This window comes from Lycium ferocissimum, chromosome 6, assembly GCF_029784015.1.
Source record: "Lycium ferocissimum isolate CSIRO_LF1 chromosome 6, AGI_CSIRO_Lferr_CH_V1, whole genome shotgun sequence".
Taxonomy (NCBI): domain Eukaryota; kingdom Viridiplantae; phylum Streptophyta; class Magnoliopsida; order Solanales; family Solanaceae; genus Lycium; species Lycium ferocissimum.
The window spans coordinates 57,149,060-57,170,332 of record NC_081347.1 but is presented as its reverse complement, the minus strand read 5'-3'; the positions used below and the strand labels follow the sequence as shown (position 1 = coordinate 57,170,332).

Here is a 21,273-nt window from a genome sequence, read left to right as displayed (position 1 = left end):
GCTACTCATGGATTTCGATCCCTCTACCTTAATTGTGGAACGCAACTAGAATGTAAAAATTGGAGAAATGGAATATCATAAGGAGTGATCTTTAATTTGACCCCGCTCAATAAAATCTTTAAAGAATAATCAAAACTTGAAGCTTATGCCGGGTGCAAAACTTCTGCTGTCCATTAGGCATAAGTTCTACTTGTAATGTGTTCATAAGTTAGTTTTGCCTATGAGACATAAAAGTTAAGAACAATTTAATAAGTTGTAGAGATTGAAGATAATGTAATGTGTTGCATATTGGGCATAATTTTTCAATTGTATTGAGACTTAATTTTTTTTAAATTATTCTGATCAAATTCAATTGTATTTTTCCAATAATTTTACGACATACACTCTCAGTTAAGAAGGTTTAGAATATTATTTTGTAAAAATGGCTATTTATAAAGCGGAGGAAAAAATCGTGAATAATTGAAGAATACACACAATTTTTGCCAATAAATCACAATTTGTGACCAATTTAACACGATAGATAGAATGAATATTGTCAAGTCTTGTCCGCCCGTCACAACGTGTGAATAAGTGAGCAACACATGCAACTTTACCTATGTGGCAGAACTTGTGGCCATTTAATATGAACAGGTACACAGTTTTTGACTTATTGAAACGTTGAACTCCTGGGTTATAGGTCAAACGAATCGATTTCCACAATTTATACTCAATGTGAAACAAAATGTTTACCCAACAGATTATCTTAAAAGGTCACTTTTTTTCAGAAAAAAAATTTAGTTGGAGCAAAAAATTCAAGAACAATCCTTATAAGGGTTATTCTTGCAATCAATCTGACCAAAAGGCACCTATCTCCTATCAATGTAGGAAAAGAGTCAGAGTATCAACTCAGATAAAAAATAAAAAATAAAAAGCTCATCACATTTTACAACTCTACATGTGAATTCTTACAATAAAATATATATTGATAGTATAATTTTTTTTAATTTTTTTTTTAACATAGACATAGACATTATACTTAATCTACCATCCAAATTCAAATACTTACGGTAATAGAAGCAAATATTCACATTTTACCAAAAATATTAGATAGACCCTTTCTTTTCCCAAAAAAGAATAGGAGTGCTATGAAAAAGAATACTAAGAAAAAGTGGAAAGTCCCAAGTTAGCCTTGGGCATGAAGTTGGGGGTGGGGTGGGTCTGTACATATGACTTCACAATTTGATTGCCTGATATGTCAGGCAAGATACTGTATTCTGGATTTATGCAAAACATCAGCTTAGTATATATGTCTGCACATAAATCCATGATTCTTTTTTTAATTTCCTAAACAAACCAATTTTGCAGATTACCAAATTCACAGGGAAACTTAGCAAATTGAACCAATCCCAATACGCATATTCTTATTACTGTTCCAATCTTCCGTTACCCAAAAATTTAACTTACTCTATATACTGGTTGTATGAAATGTTTTTATACCATTCCCTCTGTCCTAATTTATATAAAAGCATATGACTCGTCACGGATTTATTTGAGGAAATATTAAAGACTTTTGAAATTTGTGGTCTAAAACAAATTATAGATATTGGTATGGCTATAAATTATCTTAGTAAGGATAAAATTGAGAAATTTTAAAGTTATAATTATTATCGGATATAAAAAGGTTTCATTATTTTTGGAACTGACTAAAAAGATAAAAATGTCACATAAATTGAGGCACACGGAGTATTATTGTATTTTAACAAATAGTAGTAGGGCAATTTGTCCCACTTTCATGAACAATTATGTGTTATCTTTTAGGTGATTTGATAGAGTAAAAATAACTTTTAGACTGTCGATATATAAAGGTTCTCCACTTGTGAGATTATACCGGATATGTTGTGGTTGTTGTTATGGTGGTATATAAAGGTTAAATTCTTATCTAAAGCCTCAACACCCCTCCCTACCCCACCAACTCTCACCTGTCCCACATAGTGTTATCTGATTAAATCCATCTATAATAATCATTATAGTGCTTAACAGTCAGCATTTGAAATTCCTTTTCATTTTAAATTCTTGAAAAAGTGAATTCTGCATATATAGTGTGTAGTCCACCTCCCTCTTAGACAATGCATGATTGAAGGAATTTTTCTTTTTCTACCACCTTTTGAATTTCTCTAGACTAGGAGGGATAGTTCAAATTTTTCATGCTTTTCCTTTTTTTCTTCTTTTTCTTATATATATTCTTTGCTTTACTTTGCTGAACAAAAGTGGCATGCATGTTATTTTGGCTCTAACTTTTAACCACTATGACCCTCTGACACAAAGCTTTAAGATGTTAATGTGTTTGTTGTAGTGCAGAGGAGACTTGGTTGAAAGTGTGTGTTTAAGACTTAAAGAGGTTGAAATTTGTAACCAAAACAAAGTTTACTTCCAAACATCTTCTCTACAAAAAAATCCTTTTTATCAAAACTCTCATTTTGCCCTGTGGGTAGTCCTTTTCTTGGAATTCTTGAATCAGTAAAAGCAAGAAAAATGAATGCTGTTTTGGGTTATTTGTACTTATTCAGCTTCTTGGCTTATTATGCTCATGCTATGCTTACTCCAAATGGTGTAAATTTTGAAGGTTAGTTCTAGTGAAATATTCAAGGCTTTTGTTCTTTTGAATGCAATAATTCTGATAAAAATCTGAAGAACTTGTTTTTTCTTTGGCAGTCGTAGCTTTGATGGAGATAAGGAAGGCTTTAGATGATCCTCATAATGTTTTAAACTGGGATGAAAATGCTGTTGATCCTTGTAGCTGGAATATGGTAACTTGTTCAAGTGATAAATATGTCATTGGCCTGTAAGTAAAACAGTTTTCTTAGCCTTTCTTTACACTATTTGCAAATTTCTAAAACTATTACACCCCTAACAAGAATTCTGAAAGTAGTTGAATGAATAATTGTACAGGGCAAGTCCTAGCCAAAGTTTGTCTGGCAAAATATCACCATATATCCACAACTTGACTCACCTTGAACTTGTGTAAGTACTAACATAACAGCAGGAAATAAAATATCAAAACATTTTAAATTCTTAGTCTTAGATGTTAATATGAGTGTCTTGTTTTAACAGACTTTTGCAGAGCAATAATTTATCAGGATCAATTCCTTTGGAGCTTGGAATGCTTCCAAAACTTAAGACAATTGATCTTTCAGATAACAAGTTAACCGGCAAAATCCCTTCCTCTTTAGCTCAACTGAAAAGCCTCCAATACTTGTAAGCAAAGAGAACACTGAGATCTGATACAAATAAGTTTTTTTGGATTAAAGACTAATGATTGTGTTGTTAAATTTTGATTATAGGAGATTAAACAATAACAGTCTAACTGGAGCTGTTACGGACTTGGCTAATATGACTCAGCTCTCACTTATGTATTTCCCTTACACTTTTTTCTGTGAGTTACTCATATTTTCTGGTACTTCAATTGAACATATTTATATGGGGTTCTGTTTTGGATTTTCAGGGATTTGTCTTTCAACAATCTCAGTGGTCCTGTGCCAAGGCTTCTTGCCAAAACATTCAAGTAAGGTTCTTGATCGATTCTCTATATTCCACTTTCTCCTTGCCTTAATACAAGTCAAACCTCTCTATAAAAGCGTCGTTTGTCTGGATATCTTTTGGCTATTATAGCGAGATGTTGTTATAGAGAACATATCATATATCATAGTAATAGAAATGTCGGTTCCAAAGAAAACTAGGCTGTTATAGTAAATGTTGTTATAGAGGTCTTTTTTTAGTAAATGAAACCGATATTTGTATTTATTTGTAATTTTTATCTTATTGACACAGCATTTTGGGGAATCCCATGATATGTGCAACTGGAAAAGAGCCAGAATGCAATGGAACAACACCAATGCCTCTCTCCTTCTCTTTAAACAATGCGCAGAGTAAGAACTAACCTTATTTATTAGCCAAATGATAGATAAATGAGTACTTCCTTCGTCACAATTTATGTGACAATCTTTCCATTTTAGCCAGTCGCAAAAAGAATGACATCTTCTACATTTAGTAACGATTTAGTTTCAAACTTCCCATTTTATCCTTAATGAAATGGTTTATAGCCACGCAAATTTTGTGGCTTATTTTAGATCACAAGTTTTAAGTCTTCATTTTTCTCTTAAACTCCGTGCCCAATCAAACTCCTTCACATAAATTGGGACGGAATGAATATTTTTTTCTAGTTTGGTCTATGTAATGATTATGGCTTACTAGCCATAGAGGTTTATGAAGTAAATTTGATTCAATTGTTTTTTCCTTGTAATAAAAACATGTAAATATGTGTAATTCATGCCCAGCTGAAAATCTTGTGTGCTGTCTCAGATACTCAGCCTTCTGGAAAACCAAAGACTCATAAGGTTGCCTTAGCCTTTGGAACAAGTCTAGGGTGCATCTGCCTACTAATTGTTGGGTTTGGATTCTTTCTGTGGTGGAGACAAAAGCACAATAAGCAGATTTTCTTCGACAGTAATGGTGAGTATTATTTGACATAAACAATTTTATGTTACTGTAATGTAAAGCTCTAGCTCATCGATCCTCTTATAAACATAAATTGTTCATAAATTGCAGAACAACATCATGAACAAGTGTGTTTAGGCAACTTAAGGATGTTCCAATTTAAGGAACTTCAGGTTGCCACAAACAACTTCAGCAGCAAGAACATACTAGGGAAAGGTGGTTTTGGTTATGTTTATAAAGGTCGTCTCAACGATGGGAATATTGTAGCCGTTAAAAGGCTCAAAGATGGAAATGCAGCTGGAGGCGATCAGCAATTTCAGACTGAAGTAGCGTTGATCAGCCTAGCAGTGCATCGCAATCTTCTCCGGTTGTATGGATTTTGCATGACACCAACTGAAAGGTTGCTGGTGTACCCTTACATGTCAAATGGAAGTGTAGCTTCACGACTCAAAGGTAAACATATGCAAAAACTGCTTCTCCTTAGATAATCTTTTCATCATGTTCAAGATCGTGCATGCTATCAGGCGGAGCTAGAGAGAAAGCTACGGGTTCGGCAGAATTCAGTAGCTTTTGGTCAAAATCCTATATTTGTACTAAGAAACTCACGTAATAGTTAATATGTATAAATAGTTCATTCAAAAGCCAGCAAGCTGCAACTTTTTTATAATCAGAACTCATAAACTCAAAATTCTGGCTTCGCCTCTGCATGCTATAGACTTCTGTGTTTAAACAAGTATCGTCCAAGTAAATGAATCTGTTAAAAACTACTCGTATAATACAACAACTACGAGAATTACGCCCTTATTAAAAGCTCCAAAGAACCTTCAAAATCTACTTATCTCTCTTAGCCTACAACTACTTTTTTCTTCTTATATGTTCTGATCGTAGGTGTTATTTCTTACAGGCAAGCCAACCTTGGATTGGGGTACAAGAAAAGGAATAGCTCTGGGTGCTGCTAGGGGTTTACTATATCTGCATGAGCAGTGTGATCCAAAGATCATTCACAGGGATGTAAAAGCTGCAAATATATTGCTTGATGATGATTGTGAGGCTGTTGTGGGAGATTTCGGATTGGCAAAGCTTTTGGATCATCACGATTCACATGTCACAACCGCGGTTAGGGGAACTGTAGGACATATAGCTCCGGAGTACCTTTCCACAGGACAGTCCTCTGATAAAACAGACGTTTTTGGTTTTGGTATTCTCTTGCTAGAATTGATCACTGGTCAGAGAGCTCTGGAATTTGGTAAAGCAGCAAACCAGAAAGGTGCCATGCTCGATTGGGTAAGTATGACGAATCCCTAGACATGATTCCACGACACAAAACAAAAACTTAGATTGTTTATACCAAAAATATGGACCGGAGGGAGTTTATATAAGTAGTAGGTGCACATGTATTCACTATCTGAAATGGACTGTATATGGTATATGTATATGTACATTGTATTAAGAGATGCACCGACGTTCTTTAAATTTTGGACTCGACTTATGTATTTGTCTCTTTTTGCAGGTAAGAAAGATTCACCAGGAGAAAAAGCTAGACATGTTGGTGGACAAGGACTTGAAAAACGACTATGACAGGATAGAACTAGAGGAAATGGTACAAGTTGCTTCATTGTGCACTCAGTATCACCCAAGTCATAGGCCAAAAATGTCGGAAGTTGTAAGAATGCTTGAAGGAGATGGACTAGCCGAGAAGTGGGAAGCCTCTCAAAAAGCAGAACCAACAAGATGCAGAGCCAACGAATTTTCTTCTTCAGAAAGATACTCTGATCTCACTGATGATTCTTCGTTGCTTGTACAAGCAATGGAACTATCTGGTCCAAGATGATAAATTAAGAGCATCTGAGATGGAATGTCAAGACGAGAACCTGTGTGATATTGAACTTGTTTATAGGATCATACAGAATATGCAAATAGAATATCATACATCCTGACTGTAAAGGATAATCTGTGAACTGAACATTTTAGCCCTTAGAGTTATTTTTCTTTTTTGCTTCAAGTGAAAATGTTTATGGGATGTTTTTTATTTACATATATTCAAATAGAATAAAATTCGCTAGCTAATTGATCAGTTCAGATACAAAAATCATATGTATTGAAGTGTGTAGTCATTGTTAATTATGTCTCCAACCCGTCACGTGATTTTTTTCCCGATAATGAGGCAGTGAAATGTCTGCTCCGATATCATGTTAAAAGTGTGTCCATGTCATCTTAAGCTTGAGCTGTTAAAAAGAGTAAACTTTTAAGTTTTAATTGCTTAATTATGTCTTCAAAAATACGCACACCAATGACCTAGTTTACATAGACATTCAGTGACCTTTATGGGGTCACTCATGTATTTCCCTTAAGACTTTTTTGTGTGAGTTACTCATATTTTCTAGTACTTCACTTAGACATATGTGTATATATATATATATATATATATATATATACATACATACATACATACATACATACATATGGGGTTCTGTTTTGCATGTTTAGGGACTTGTCTTTCAAAAATCTCAGTGGTCCTGTACCAAGGCTTCTTGCCAAAATATTCAAGTAAGGCTCTTGAAGGATTCTCCGTATTCCACTTTAATTTCTCCTTGCCTTAATACAGTCAAACCTCTCTATAACGGCATCATTTGTCTGGATATTTTTTGGCTGCTATAGCGAGACGTCGTTATAGAGAGGTCTGTCTTCAGTAAGTGAAACCCGATATTTGTACTCATTTGTCTTTTTTAACCTTATTATCACAGCATTTTGGGGAATCCCATGATGTGTGCAACTGGAAAAGAGCCAGAATGCAATGGAACAACACCAATGCCCCTCTCCTTCTCTTTAAACAATCTACAGGGTAAGAACTAACCTTATTTTCCTAGCCAAATGATTGACAAATATACATCTTTTCTAGTTCAGTCTATATAATGGTTATGGTATTTTACTAGCCATAGAGGTTTGTGAAGTAAATTTGCTTCACTTGTTTCTTTCTGCTGACAAAAATCGTGCGTGCTCTCTCAGATACTCAGCCTTCTGGTAAACCAAAGACTCACAAGGTTGCCTTAGCCTTTGGGACAAGTCTAGGGTGCATCTGCCTACTAATTGTTGGGTTTGGATTCTTTCTGCGGTGGAGACAAAAGCACAATAAACAGATTTTCTTTGACAGTCATGGTGAATAACATTGTTTGATATGAACAATTTGAAGTTACTGTAACATGTATAGTTCTAGCTCGGCGATCCTCTTATAAACGTAATTGTTCATAAATTGCAGAACAACATCATGAATAAGTGTGCTTAGGAAACTTAAAGCAGGTTCCAGTTTATGGAACTTCAAGCTGTTACAAACAACTTCAGCAGCAAGAACATACTAGGGAAAGGCGGTTTTGGTCATGTTTATAAAGGTCGTCTTAGACTCTTAGTGAAGGAATAATTGTAGCTGTGAAAAGGCTCAAAGATGGAAATGCAGCTGGAGCCCATCCGCAGTTTCAGACAGAAGTTGCGTTGATCAGCCTGGCAGTGCATCGCAATCTTCTCCGGTTGTATGGATTTTGCATGTCGCCAACTGAAAGGTTGCTCATGTACCCTTACATGTCTTACGGAAGTGTAGCTTCGTGTACCCTTAGATGTCTAACGGAAGTGTAGCTTCGTGTCTCAAAGGTAAGATATCCAAAAACTGCTGCTCTTTAGGTAATCTTTCATCATGTTAAAGACTGCATGTTATAAGGGGCAGAGCTAGAGAAAAAGCTACGGGTTCGACAAAACCCAATAGCTTTGGTCAAAATCATGTATTTGTACTAAGAAATTCACTTAATATGTGTATTAAATAGTTTATTCAGAAGCGAGTAAGCTGCATCTTTTTTAGAATTCAGAATCCATAAACTCAAAATTCTGGGTTCGTCTCTTCATGCTTTAGACTTCTGTGTTTAAACAAGTATCATCCAAGTAAATGAATTTGTTAAAAACTAGTCGTCTAATACAACTACAAGAATTACGCCTTAATTAAAAGCTCTAAAGAACCTTCAATATCTACTTCTCTCTCTTAGCCTACAATTACTTTTTTCTTCTTGTATGTTCCGATCATAGTTGTTATTTCTTACAGCCAAACCAACTTTGGATTGGGGTACAAGAAAAGGAAGAGCTCTGGGAGCTGCTAGGGGTTTATTATATCTGCATGAGCAGTATGATCCAAAGATCATTCACAGGGATGTAAAGCTGCAAATATATTACTTGATGATGATTGTGAGGCTGTTGTGGGAGATTTCGGATTGGCAAAACTTTTGGATCATCACGATTCACATGTCACAACCGCGGTTAGGGGAACGGTAGGACATATAGCTCCGGAGTACCTTTCCACAGGACAGTCCTCTGATAAAACGGACGTTTTTTGGTTTTGGTATTCTCTTGCTAGAATTGATCACTGAGAGAGCTCTGGAATTTGGTAAAGCAGCAAACCAGAAAGGCACCATGCTTGATTGGGTAAGTGTAACAAATTCCTAGACATGATTCCATGACACAAAAACATAGATTGCTTATACCAAGTGCACGTGCATTTCATTATCCAAAATATGGACTCTATATGTATATATATTAAGAGATGCAACGACCATATTTAAATCTTGGAACCGTCCTAAGGACTTGTTTCTTTTTGCAGGTAAGAAAGATTCACCAGGAGAAAAAACTAGACGTGTTGGTGGACAAGGATTTTAAAGACGACTATGATAGGATAGAGCTAGAGGAAATGGTACAAGTAGCTTTATTGTGCACTCAGTATCACCCAAGTCATAGGCCAAAAATGTCGGAAGTTGTAAGAATACTTGAAGGAGATGGACTAGCGGAGAAGTGGGAAGCTTCTCAAAAAGCGGAACCAACAAGATGCAGAGCCAATGACTTTTCCTCTTCGGAAACATACTTTGATCTCACCTATGACTCTTCATTGCTTGTACAAGCAATGGAATTATCAGGTCCAAGATGACAAATTAAAGAGCATTCGAGACAGAATGCCAGAAACTAGAACCTGTGTGATATTGAACTTGTTTATAGGATCATACGGAATATGCAAATAGAATTTTATACATTCTAACTGTAAAAGATAATTTGTGAACTGAATTTTGTAGCCTTGGAGTCATTTTTTCTTTTTTTGCTTCCTATTTGAGTGAAAATGTTTATGGGATATATATATATATATATATATATATATATATATATATATATATATATATATATATATATATATATATAGAATACAGTTCTCTAGCTTGCTAATTATGTCTCCAACACTCCCCTCACGTGATTCTTTTATTTTTTATTTTTTATGAGATGCGGCGAAATGTCTACTCCGATATCATGTTAAAAGTTTGTGTCCATCTCATCTTAAGCTTAAGCTGTTAAAAGGAGCACACTGTTAAGTTTTGTGTCCATCTCATCTAAAGCTTAAGCTGTTAAAAGGAGCACACTGTTAAGTTTTGTGTCCATCTCATCTAAAACTTAAGCTGTTAAAAGGAGCACACTTCTAAGTTTTAATTGCTTAATTATGTCTTCAACAATACGCACAATCTAATTGAGAACTCATTAGAAGCAAGTTACCAATGAGCTAGTTTACATAGACAATCACAGTGACCTTTACTCCTACTCGTAAGCTCGAGGTTTTTTTTGGTTTCCTTTTTTTAATGTATGATGTGTGCGTTATTCTTATTCACATCAATTTTATCACTAAAATTGGTTAATCAACACTTATTTTATACATAATTCAAATAATTAGAATAAAAGCTATGAAGTTTATAATAAGAATGTCTGATCATGTCTCCTTTCTGTTTGTACTGGCCAAGGAGTACCTCACTAGGCTGCTGAAACCTCACTAGGCTGCTGAAAACTTTGGACACCTAATTTGGTTTCAAGTAACCATCTAAGGTGTGCAAAATTAGGAATTACTTAGGTGGGGTGGGGTTTGCTGATGATTTACTATTGTTTAGTAGAGGTGATGTTTAGTCTTCAAGATGATCTTTGATTGTTTTAGACTATTCTCAGAGGCATCTCGACTAATTGCAAATCTAAGAAAAAGCTCTGTATATTTTGGTGGTATCTTTGTTGCTGTCCAACAAGAGATAATTCAGATGCTAAATTTCTCCGTTGGTTCTTTGCCATTCAGGTACCTAGGTGTGCCGTCGAGCTCCCACAGATTATCAGTGATGCAATGCCAACCCTTGACCGAAAAAAATGGTAGAAAGAATCACTATATGGACCTCTAAATTCCTATCATATGCAGAAAGGATCCAACTTATAAAAAGTTTATTGAGCGCTAATCAATCCTTTTGGTCTCAACTATTCATTTTGCCTAAAAAAAAGTTATCTACATGATTGAAGCTATCTGTAGAAGTTATCTATGGACAGGAGGTAATGACGTTCTAACAAATCCATGATTACTTTGGAAACACAGTGTTTACCGAGATCTCCTGGAGGACTCAACATAACCAATCTTATGATTTGGAACAGAGCTGCAGTACTAAAACATTTCTGGAAGCTTTGCCTCGGTAGAGATAAGCTGTGGAGTAAATGTGTGTACATTTTTTATGGAATGTTGAGACTAAACAATTTTCATCCATGCATAATTATGCGAGAACTTGTACATATTTCATGCAGGACAGTAAGAATAAGTGTATATACTGAATCTACCGGTAAAATGTCATTAAAGGTGACAATTTGCATCATAATTTGTAGTATATTATTAGGCATTGTATAACAATCACTATATTATTATTATTTACGGCATAACAATTCCTACAAAGTTATTCAATGCTGTAACTATCTATATATGAAAAAATAAGTTGGGTAGCCCAACTTTTTTTTTTTGGCTTATAAGTTGTTTTAGAACTTTATAAGTCGCTTTTTTTAGATGTTTAAGTCAAAGGGCCTAATTATTTTTTTTGAGCTTATTTTAATCACAAAATGACTTTAAGCTGGCCAGCCAAACACTCAAAAAAGCTGAAAACAGATTATAAGCAACTTATAAGCCAATCCAAACGGGCTCATATATGTTATATGCAGATTTTGGTATAATGAGCTAAACATCTTAAAAACAATTAAAAATAAAAGCAAGTATTAACCGCTGAATATAATCACCATACTACTATTTGTATATAGACATTTTCTTTCACTGCCAGGAATGTCCAAATATCAGCCCTTTCCTCCTTTAATTTGTTCCTCTATATCAAATACACAAATCTTTTCTGACTAAACATTGTATAAATTTTTTGAAAAATCAAAACATCTAGTATGAAATCCATACGAGTAAAAAGCCGTGAACTGAAAATATCATGTTACAGATCAATTTTCTTTTCTATAGAGACAAAAAGAAAAGAATGGAGCAACAACGAGGAAAGAACATACATCTTATACATGAATGAACTGCATCCTACAATGGCTCTTGCACAAATTTGACTGTAGCTAGAGGAGAAGCCCGTCGAAAAGTTAACAAATCGATCAACATTTTCACCACTTTATCCGTGACATATATGGTAGGAGCAACAATCATTTGTTCAAGAACAGGCGAATGTCCAAGTAAGAATTTGATAAATGCGATTTCATGCGGAAGACCGGAGAAATCAGTCATATGCACAATCTTCAGTTTACTGAAAGTGCAGTCAGCAGGCCAGTCTTTCTCCCAAAAGTCCAGATCATAAATATCCGTCGTAGTTGTAATTGAGGAACTCTGACAAAGAAAAGGTGCATAAATGGGAACATTGTGAAAATCTATATTGTTTAGAATAAGAAATCAAGCATTTTGACAAATACTTACTGATATTTGAAGTTCCTCTAGATTAGGGGAGCTCACAATCAAGCGAAGCACAACAAGTAACTCTTTCATGTCTTCAAAACTAACTTGGTACAGTTCAATGAACTTCAGATTTTGATACATAACGGGAAAGCTTCCTTGCTCATTACCTATACTCAAATACTGCACAAATATAGAGGAGGGTAAGACTATAGATAGATAAAACATTCCCAGGAAAAGAGATGCATGAAAGTATTTTATGCTCCCACTATTGGAAATTTAGGAAGAGACCTTACTTTAGTGAAGTAAATATGGCCAATAAGCCTCTCAAGGCGAGGAACACCACCAAGAAATTTGTCAAAATTGCAACCTGAGCTTTGTTCAAAGTGCTCAGCTATATCATCAGTCATATACATAGCAACTGAAATACCAACCAGATGTGGAGTATTCTCGAGCCGAATATCCTTAAATTCGCCTTCCAAATTCAAATATTTGAGATTTGGAGCTCGAATAGTAAGCTCCAAACTGTCAAAATATGACAATGTCAAGCTCTCAAGAAGAGGGCAACTGGAGATCAGAATTTCAATATCATGTGGAGGAATGATAACTTGCTGGAGACTAAGGTGCTTCAAACACAAGAAGCCTTTGAAATTTGAAGGAGGGTTTAATTCACATCGAACAAGCACCAAATGAGTCAACTTAGGACAAAAAAACAGACAAGAAGGTGCTCTAAACCAGTCATCTTCTCCTATATCAACAACCAACTCTTTGATATCTTTACGAGAAAGGAAAAGTAGCCATTGATCTAAATCAGGAGAAGTTGGTGAGTAGGAAGTATTCAATTCAAATTTGTGAATCGGTCCGTCATGAAGAAACAGGCAACGGGTAATGAAATTTACAAGATTGCAACTGATAATTGATTTGTCATGGGAAGGAGTCAGACATGTGTCATTAAAAACAAGCTGTGTAATGGTTGCCCACTTGTATCTCCATTTTCTTGACAATATGCTTGTCCTTACAGCATCGAGTAATGGAACTTTTATGAGGATGGTTTCTATGATACTTTGAGGCAAATCACTTATTAAATCTTTATCTGAATCAGTGTCCATTCATCAACTTCAGTTGGATAATATCTGCACAAAGATCAAATTCAACCTCTCAGCATTCAGTAAAGAGAACTGAAATCTTTGGAACAGATTCAGTTCTGAAAACCCGCAAAAGTTACACTATTTTTCCTTATAATTAAAACATTTAGAGTACTTCAAATTAGACAAGATCTAATGAGATCTCTCCGTCACTATTTTTCCTTATAATTAAAACATTTAGAGTACTTCAAATTAGACAAGATCTAATGAGATCTCTCTGTCTACACCACTTCATTATGAAGAAAAAGGAGAAATGGGACGGAGAATAAACATAACACAACCTCTTAACCTATCCCCCTAATGAATTTCAGTCTAAATGACTAGATCACAGTCCAATTCATAGACATGCAAAGTGATGAAGCTGGTTAGAGAGAAGGAAGAAGTTAATTGCTTTGTGAATGTGTAGCTAACTCTGTTACAAGGAGAGAAGATATTTATTACCCACGTGAGCTACTAAAAGAAATGAAAAAAAAAAAAAGAAAAAAAGATATTAAACAACTATTCTTCCTCTTTTTTTTTTTTTTTTTTTTAAACTGGTAAATTGTATTCCTCAGCATTTAGGATATGCTGGAGACCATCAAAAAGACTTAAACTGAAGACAGAAAGAGTAAAAGAAATACTTACGGTGATCTTAATAAATCTATATCTTCTAATCCTATTTCTTTACACCAAAAGTAGAAAGATACTATACACCAAAAGGCAGTCAATACCCGCAAGGGTGGCTCAGTTGGTTGAGCATGGGGCTTTCATAATGGAGGTCTCAGGTTCGAAATCCCCTGCCTACAACAGTAGGGGATTTGCCTTCTGGGTCGAGCTCGTCGCACCGGGCTTGCCTAGTGCGGGTTATCTCTCCTGTGTGGTTTGCGAGCTATTGCACAGGAGCTGCGTTTACCCTGTGCGCACCCGAAGGGTAGCGGCTGCGGGTTCCCATGTCATCAAAAAAAAAAAAGGGCAGTCAACTGTTTAGTGATTCCTTTCTTGAAGAAAATTCCCAGACCTGGCGAACTTTTGATATAAATGATTATCCTCATTGCTGCTTCCAAGTGTGATTGCTTGGTTTTCTGCAAAAACTGACTCAAAATTTTCACTACAAAGCTTATCTCAGGCCTAATAATGGTCAAATACAATAGCTTTCCTATCATCATTTGATAACCAGTGATATCTTTTAGTTCTGTGTCTCCATTTTTCTAGTATACTTGTCATAATCCACAGTAGTCAGCTTATAATCAGGCTCTAAAGGTATGCTAGCGGGCTTAGCACCAATCAGCCATGTATCCGAAATGAGTTCTAAAGCATACTTCCTGTGATTAAGCAGCTTACCCGTGCACGAAGAGCTAATCTGACCAGAGCGGGGTGGGGGTCGGGTGGACATATGCATTTAGGTAAAGAGACTGTTTCCACGCCTCGAACCAATTACCTATAGGTAATCAAATTTAATTGGGTTTCCAAGAATATGTAGAACTTGTTGTCATCACAATCGATAGAAAGATATTTCAGAATCATGTTGATTCCTTTCCAATTTGGAATCAAACACATCGGGAAACACTGTTTGCAAAACCCATAATCCCTAATTCCAGAATTTTTCTATCAACAAAACAAACGTAACGTCTACACCATATAGCCTATATATCGACAGATATCTCTAACCCCATCAACTTTTTGGACAAAACCCAATTCAAATTTAGTTGAATTAATCACACCCCAGATGATAAAAATGCAATCTTTAACAAACCCACAGTTAACATCTACACCATATGGCCTATAAATCAACAGATATTAACATTTTGGACAAAACCCAATTCATATTTAACTGATTTAATCAGACTCAGATGATAAAAATGTAATCTTTAACAAACCCCAACTTAACATCTGCACCATATGGCCTATAAATCAACAGATATCAACTTTTTGGACAAAACCCAATTCAAATTTAGTTGATTTAATCACACTCAGATGATAAAAATGTAATCTTTAACAAACCCCACTTTTAACATCTACACCATATGGCCTATAAATCAACAGATATCTCTAATCCCATCAACTTTTTGGACAAAACCCAATTCAAATTTAGTTGATAAGTCACACCAAAATAATAAAAAATGTAATCTTTAACAAAAAGTTGTACAGTACAAAGAGTATAAAGCAAATAACAATTCTACTTAGAAGGTAAAACCTGAGATTAAAATCTACACCATATGGCCTGTAAATCAACAGATATCTCCAACCCAGATGATAAAAATGTAAAATTTAACATAAAGTTGTATAGTATCAGAGAATAACAATTCAAATTTAGAAGGTAAAAACCTGAGATTAAATTTGAAGGGGTTGTTGAATTATGGGGTAGCTGATTGTTTAACTTGTGACGGGTTCGTCGATCAAGCCATGAGACAGGAAAATGATGCGCATGTCTGCAAATGGGTGACAACTTATTGTAATTTCGATGTTTCCCTAATTTGACGCCTAATTATGAAGATGCATAAAATTATACTTTTGCCCTACCAAAAGTTTATGTTGCTCTGAGGCTCGTTTGCTATAATGGATAACGATAGATAATTTTTTGGATTAAATTTGACATGAGTTTTTTCTATGTTTGATTAGGATAAAATTATAATATAATTAATTTTGAGATTGTAGTATTATTTTATTATGTAAGAGGGTGAAATAATTACTCGCAGTATAAGTAATCCTAGGATAACTTGTTTTCCGACCAAACAATTATTTTAGTTTGATTGAGCACAAAATTTAAAAATAAATAAAGATTTTTGAGTATTTTGGTCATAAATTAAAGATATGTTTAATGGTTGAATTGTCAACTTATTAAATATAGAAAGAGACACTCTTTTCTACATACCAAAATGAAAAGTAAGACACTTAAATTAAAACGAAATATCCTGAATACTACAAGGACCTATCAATAATTTTCAAAAGATACTTCGCCCTTTTATCTGTTAGTTATAGTTCCTTTTTTCTCGTAAGGTAAATTGTATTGCATCCATTTTAATTTGTTTATAAATTGTATTGCAGCCATTTTAATTTGTTTATCTTAATTTGGTTTGGGATGAGAAAATAAAGATAGTTGTATCAAATTACAAAAAGGGTATTCTTTTTTAAGAAAATTGAAAAAAAATAAGACAAACAAATTAAAACGATTAGAATACTTCAACGTCTAAATTGTTGAATCTAATATACTTCACCAAAAAACTTATTTGTATCCAATATGTTAGAACCCGTATTTTTGTACATTGGAATAACCCGGTTTTTTGTGATAAGTTAAGGACAAAACTATTTCGGGATACAAAGTCGGGATTCTTGACCTTTGATTTTATTTTGAGATATAAGTTATGCATGAATTTATTGGTATGAAACAATTAGGAAAATTTGGGACCAAAAGTGAGAAAGCTGAAAACCTTGGAGAGGCTCTCGGCCAGCCCCAACCAAAAATCATCCCCTCTTTTTAGTTCTTCCAAAATTATTTTGATGATGAAAACCCACTATATTGAGGTCCCTAAGTAGCGTGGAAGATCGTTGGAGCGATCAACCCATTATTTTCATCCTTGGGGAAACCCTAGCCTATTGGAAGTTGAAGAAGAAAAGGTAAGATTTGAGCTTGCTTTTGTGTTATGAAAGTTATATTCATGATGTAGTATGTTAATATAGTAGAATATCATGAAAAATGTTATGTTGGATATGAGTTGTGTGAAGGGGGGTGCCATCCGTGTGAGTAGAGGTGTGTTGTGTGTGTTGGGTTATGTTGAAGCTATGAATTAAAGTTAGTTAGCATTGTTATGATCATAGTAGAGTGAAGAATGAAGGAAAATCATCCTTGTATGTTGTTGGGAGATTATGGCCGAATGTAGGCCATTATCGTAGCAAGAATTGAATTAACGTCGCTTAATGTTTTAATCGTCGTCGCTTTGAATTCTATGTTGGAAATGAATGTTTAGTGACTCAAAATGATATTGTGATTGTTGCGGACTGATTTGGAGACTTTTGTGCATTTAATGAAAATTGTATATTGATGAGAATATCATTGTTAGAATGTGAATTGTGGATACAAATCATGATTTGAAAATGAAGAGAAAAAAAAATTAAAGGTTGTCTCGGTTGAAATTTGTTTCGCCACTTGGAGAAAAAATTGGATTATTGGAAATGTTGTGCGAATTGCTTGGAATGTCTTGAAATGTTGTTGGTTTGGGTTCGGGTTGGTATGTGAATATATAAGTGTCGATTTTGGCTAGAAGGTAAGTCGTCGAATTAATTTATGTAAGTTGTTGAATAATGGAAAAGAAAGCTATTGTTGTTGTATTGCTTTCCGAATTGGTTGTTGATGTTGCTAGGTTGGTTGTTGTTGTTGTTGTTGATTATTTTGGCCGAGTTGAATTCTCGGGGTAGCCTATTTACAGGGGAAATGTTGCCCAAATTTTTGTAGAATTAAGGGCGAATTTGGAAAGTAAGGCCTAAAAGTCATTAGCTAATGTTTGGCATTTTATGGCTTGTTTATAGATCGCGGGCAGCCCGAATCATAGGTTGGATTAGCTTGAGTTTGGGTCATTGTGGAGAACGTTTGAGGTATGTAAAGTAACCTTCCCTTTTGGCATGTCTTAGTTAAATTAGGCTATGATTCAAGCCTCGAGGAAACTCTATTCTCGCAATCCGAGCTTGTATATGATTCGCACTTGTTTCCTTGGTATCCTTGTGCTAATATGCCATAACATTGATCCTTATATCCTTGGAATTAATAATTTGCAAAGGTTACTTAAAAGCTGATTTTTTTTTTAAGAACTTATTCATTAGCGATTCAAAAACTACAAACGCTCATAACTTTCTCAGAAAAGCTCGGAATGCTTTGAAACTTTCGTAGGAGGTTGTATGATATATAATGAGTATGTTTTTCATAGGCGGGCTCAGTTCGGGTCTATACTCGTCCGTGGGTCCCGCGACGCCCTTTTATGTGAATTCGATAACCTTTGAAACATAAGTGATAATTATTATTCCGATTTCGAATATGACTATTTTACTTATCTTTTGGATTTATGATAATGATTTTTATGCATATGATTACTCACTACTCCGCTCGTGCCTACTATGATATCATTCGCCGGCTTCCGGCCGTTCGTTGTCGTGCGCATTATGATGTATTTCGGTGTTATCCGTGTTTATGGTTCACCGAGTTCCTCGCTCGAGGGCCGGTTCCACTCATATTTGGTGTGTGCGTCGTGTATGGCGATATCGTGTATGATATGTGACGGAGATTCGGAGATTTGAAACTTTTCGGTGTTATCTCGTGTTATGGCGCCATCGACAAAGTGGCGACCATATTTCCGTGCCCTATGCATGAATTATATTTTAAGTAGCATTTTGATATTTTGGAAATGCATTTACTTTCGTACCTCTATTTCGATTTGATCTCGCATTGTACATTACATTTTCGCTTTGCATACTCGCACATATTTCGTATCGACCCCTTCTTGTGGGGTCGCGTTTCATGCCCGCAGTGCCGACGCACGCTTGGTGATCCACCGTTTAGGACACCCTCTTCTCGCTATTCGAGTGCTCCCCTCATTCCGAACTTATACTTTTGGTATATATATTCGTCCGTTGTATTTGTATACATTGTTCGTGGGTACGGCGGGCCCCCGTCCCGTCACGTGATTCGATGGCTTGTCGGTTTAGGAGTCCGTGGATATGTTTTGTGGGTTGTGCCTACTTCCGTACGGTTGTGTTTGTATCTGTTGTGTTTGGGCGATCCCGTTCGCGCGACGCGCCGTCCGCATATGTATATATGTTGTGTTGTTCCCGTGTGGCCTTTGTTGGTATTTACGCGCAGTGGTTATTTTGGATGGTCGGTAAAACAAAGGAAACTCTGCCGAAATTTTTCTCGGAAATTATCTACATTTGAAATATAGCCTAGTCGAACTTCGTTATATACTTGGATGCGTTTGATATACCTTGTGATAGCGTTTGATAGGTGTGTTTGGGTGCCCAGATTGGGCACTAGTCACGGCCTACAGGGTTGGGTCGTGACACAATATTTATACCAATTTAAAAAATACATCACACATGCATTGTTATTACTAAATTGTAATTAATTAATACACATTCTCATTTTTTTTTTTCTTATAAAGAGAAAAAGGCCAAACCGTCATCTCAAACCCTTCTTCCTCACCGTTACATACGAAAGACCCAAATTCTTAAACCTTCATGAACAAAAATTACACAATACCTAAATAAAATTATCACATTTTCTACGTTTCCTTAAACCATCATCTTTTCCTCTTTCTTAGATCCTCCTTTTTTTTTTTTTCCTCATAAGAGCTTTGTAAAGTACCAAATTCGATTCTACAAACCGGAATCCTTTGTCGACGGTGAAGAAGAAGACAGGTTTCATGGTTAATATCATCACACGGAAAATTCAACGATGAGTAATCAAATAAAATGTGTTCAATAAATAGCCCACCTAATGGATCTTAAAACTGGACAACCCAAAACCCACTTCTTGTAATGCAGAATTTTGAAAGAAAAAAAAAACAAACCGAACTTTTTGCAGTAGTTGAGGTATTAGTTGCGAATTGAGGTTCATTTTCGTCAAAACAAAAACAAAAACAAAAAAAAAATTGTGCTCAGATTTCTCCTGCAGAGTTACCTACTCGGGAATTCGATAATCGTCGGAATTGTTTAGGGCCTGTTTGGAAAGCCACCTTGTAATTGGAATTGGTGTATTACTAGGGTAGTAATTACACAGCGTAGTAATTAAATAATATTGTATAATTACATCGATCTGTTTATTTGTCATAATTAATTACAGTGTAATTACAAGCTTGTTGTTTGGTTGCACAAGTGTAATTACACAGTTAGTTTAATTTAAAAATAAAATTTAATTATAAAAAATTTAAAATTAATATTTAAAAAATATTTGTCTTTATAAATGATATTAAATTAGTTATTTAATAACATATTGTTTCTTGAAAATATATTAATTAATAATCATATATTTATAACTAATATTGTAAAAAATAATTGATATATATTAATTTTAATTAATTATAAAACTTAAAAGAAGACTCTTTTTGTGAGAACGTTATGGATTGGATGTTTGACAAAAAAATAATATTTATAAATATAATGTCATAATATTATTCAAATGTTTGACATAAAATATCCATCAAATGTAAGTGAAAAATAAACAGCATGTAATGTGAAAGCAAATAACTTAAAATTGGAAATGTAACCTAAATTCAAAATCCAAAAGAAAAAATTCAACATAATACTCTTATGTCAAATTCCAATATTACATAAGTAAGCCCAACGTAACTTTAGTAAATAATTCAAAAGAAAGGAAAAATATAAGTCTATAACCTCATTTACAATGAAATTCTACTTTAATAACGTCACTCGTTATATGTCAAGTTTATTAATGACTCATTCTTTCCAATATTAAGAGGTGTAGTTTCAAAAATTAGAATAATAACACGGTTATGCTAAATGAAAAAAATAAAAAAAAATACGAACAATTACATGGAACCACAAGAAGTAAAGGTTGATAATGCGAAGAAACGAAATGAAAAATAAATAATATAAAAAGAAAAATACATTTTAAATAATAAAATAATTAAAAAGTAAAAATAATAGAAATAAAAAATAAACTAAAAATAAAAAGAAATTAAAATAATAGAAATTAAAATAAAAAAATAAACAAACTAAAAAGTAACCCTGTAATTACACCCAATTCTCAACCCCCCCCCGAGAATTGGAGTGTGTAATTATACCCTCTCAGTTACATCCAATTCACACCTAAATGTATAATTACTTGGTCAAACAAACAAGTCAAACTGTATAATTGCACCCAATTATAATTACCTGGGTGGCTTTCCAAACAGGCCCTTAAAGAAAATGAAGAAGAAG

The 21,273-nt window shown here is 34.6% G+C and overlaps 2 protein-coding genes and 1 pseudogene across 4 annotated transcripts; 2 read left to right on the top strand and 1 right to left on the bottom strand.

The window, feature by feature from the left end:
• Nucleotides 1–2,083: 2,083 nt before the first annotated feature.
• Nucleotides 2,084–6,540, top strand: LOC132059873 (protein NSP-INTERACTING KINASE 1-like). 2 transcript variants are annotated; one of them, XM_059452716.1, is made up of 11 exons: nucleotides 2,084–2,602; nucleotides 2,692–2,821; nucleotides 2,929–3,000; nucleotides 3,091–3,234; nucleotides 3,321–3,389; nucleotides 3,482–3,541; nucleotides 3,808–3,905; nucleotides 4,339–4,488; nucleotides 4,585–4,926; nucleotides 5,378–5,757; nucleotides 5,984–6,540. In XM_059452716.1, the coding sequence occupies exons 1-11, from the start codon at nucleotides 2,512–2,514 to the stop codon at nucleotides 6,302–6,304; spliced, it is 1,857 nt and encodes a 618-aa protein (XP_059308699.1). In that variant the 5' UTR covers nucleotides 2,084–2,511; the 3' UTR covers nucleotides 6,305–6,540. The 2 variants fall into 2 exon arrangements, with proteins under 2 accessions (XP_059308699.1, XP_059308700.1); XM_059452717.1 differs by lacking the exons at nucleotides 2,929–3,000; nucleotides 3,091–3,234; nucleotides 3,321–3,389 and having other exon boundaries at nucleotides 2,085–2,602.
• A 412-nt stretch (nucleotides 6,541–6,952) lies between these two features.
• Nucleotides 6,953–9,573, top strand: LOC132061420 (protein NSP-INTERACTING KINASE 2-like; annotated as a pseudogene).
• A 1,980-nt stretch (nucleotides 9,574–11,553) lies between these two features.
• LOC132059872 (F-box/FBD/LRR-repeat protein At1g13570-like) lies at nucleotides 11,554–15,837 on the bottom strand. 2 transcript variants are annotated; one of them, XM_059452714.1, is made up of 4 exons: nucleotides 15,676–15,837; nucleotides 12,523–13,359; nucleotides 12,251–12,409; nucleotides 11,554–12,163 (listed from the first exon to the last, which is right to left on the bottom strand). In XM_059452714.1, exons 2-4 carry the CDS (start codon nucleotides 13,333–13,335, stop codon nucleotides 11,867–11,869), a joined length of 1,269 nt encoding a protein of 422 aa, XP_059308697.1. In that variant the 5' UTR covers nucleotides 13,336–13,359; nucleotides 15,676–15,837; the 3' UTR covers nucleotides 11,554–11,866. The 2 variants fall into 2 exon arrangements, with proteins under 2 accessions (XP_059308697.1, XP_059308698.1); XM_059452715.1 differs by lacking the exon at nucleotides 15,676–15,837 and adding an exon at nucleotides 15,545–15,664.
• Between the last annotated feature and the right edge of the window lie 5,436 nt (nucleotides 15,838–21,273).

Excerpts from the sequence above, each read along its gene's own strand:
- LOC132059873 (XM_059452716.1), top strand. The coding sequence starts at position 2,512 with ATGAATGCTGTTTTGGGTTATTTGTACTTATTCAGCTTCTTGGCTTAT. Across the intron at positions 4,927-5,377 it reads TGTAGCTTCACGACTCAAAG|GCAAGCCAACCTTGGATTGG; the intron begins GTAAACATATGC and ends TATTTCTTACAG. Across the intron at positions 5,758-5,983 it reads AAGGTGCCATGCTCGATTGG|GTAAGAAAGATTCACCAGGA; the intron begins GTAAGTATGACG and ends CTCTTTTTGCAG.
- LOC132059872 (XM_059452714.1), bottom strand. The coding sequence starts at position 13,335 with ATGGACACTGATTCAGATAAAGATTTAATAAGTGATTTGCCTCAAAGT. Across the intron at positions 12,410-12,522 it reads GCCATATTTACTTCACTAAA|TATTTGAGTATAGGTAATGA; the intron begins GTAAGGTCTCTT and ends ATATTTGTGCAG. Across the intron at positions 12,164-12,250 it reads TAGAGGAACTTCAAATATCA|AGTTCCTCAATTACAACTAC; the intron begins GTAAGTATTTGT and ends TTTCTTTGTCAG.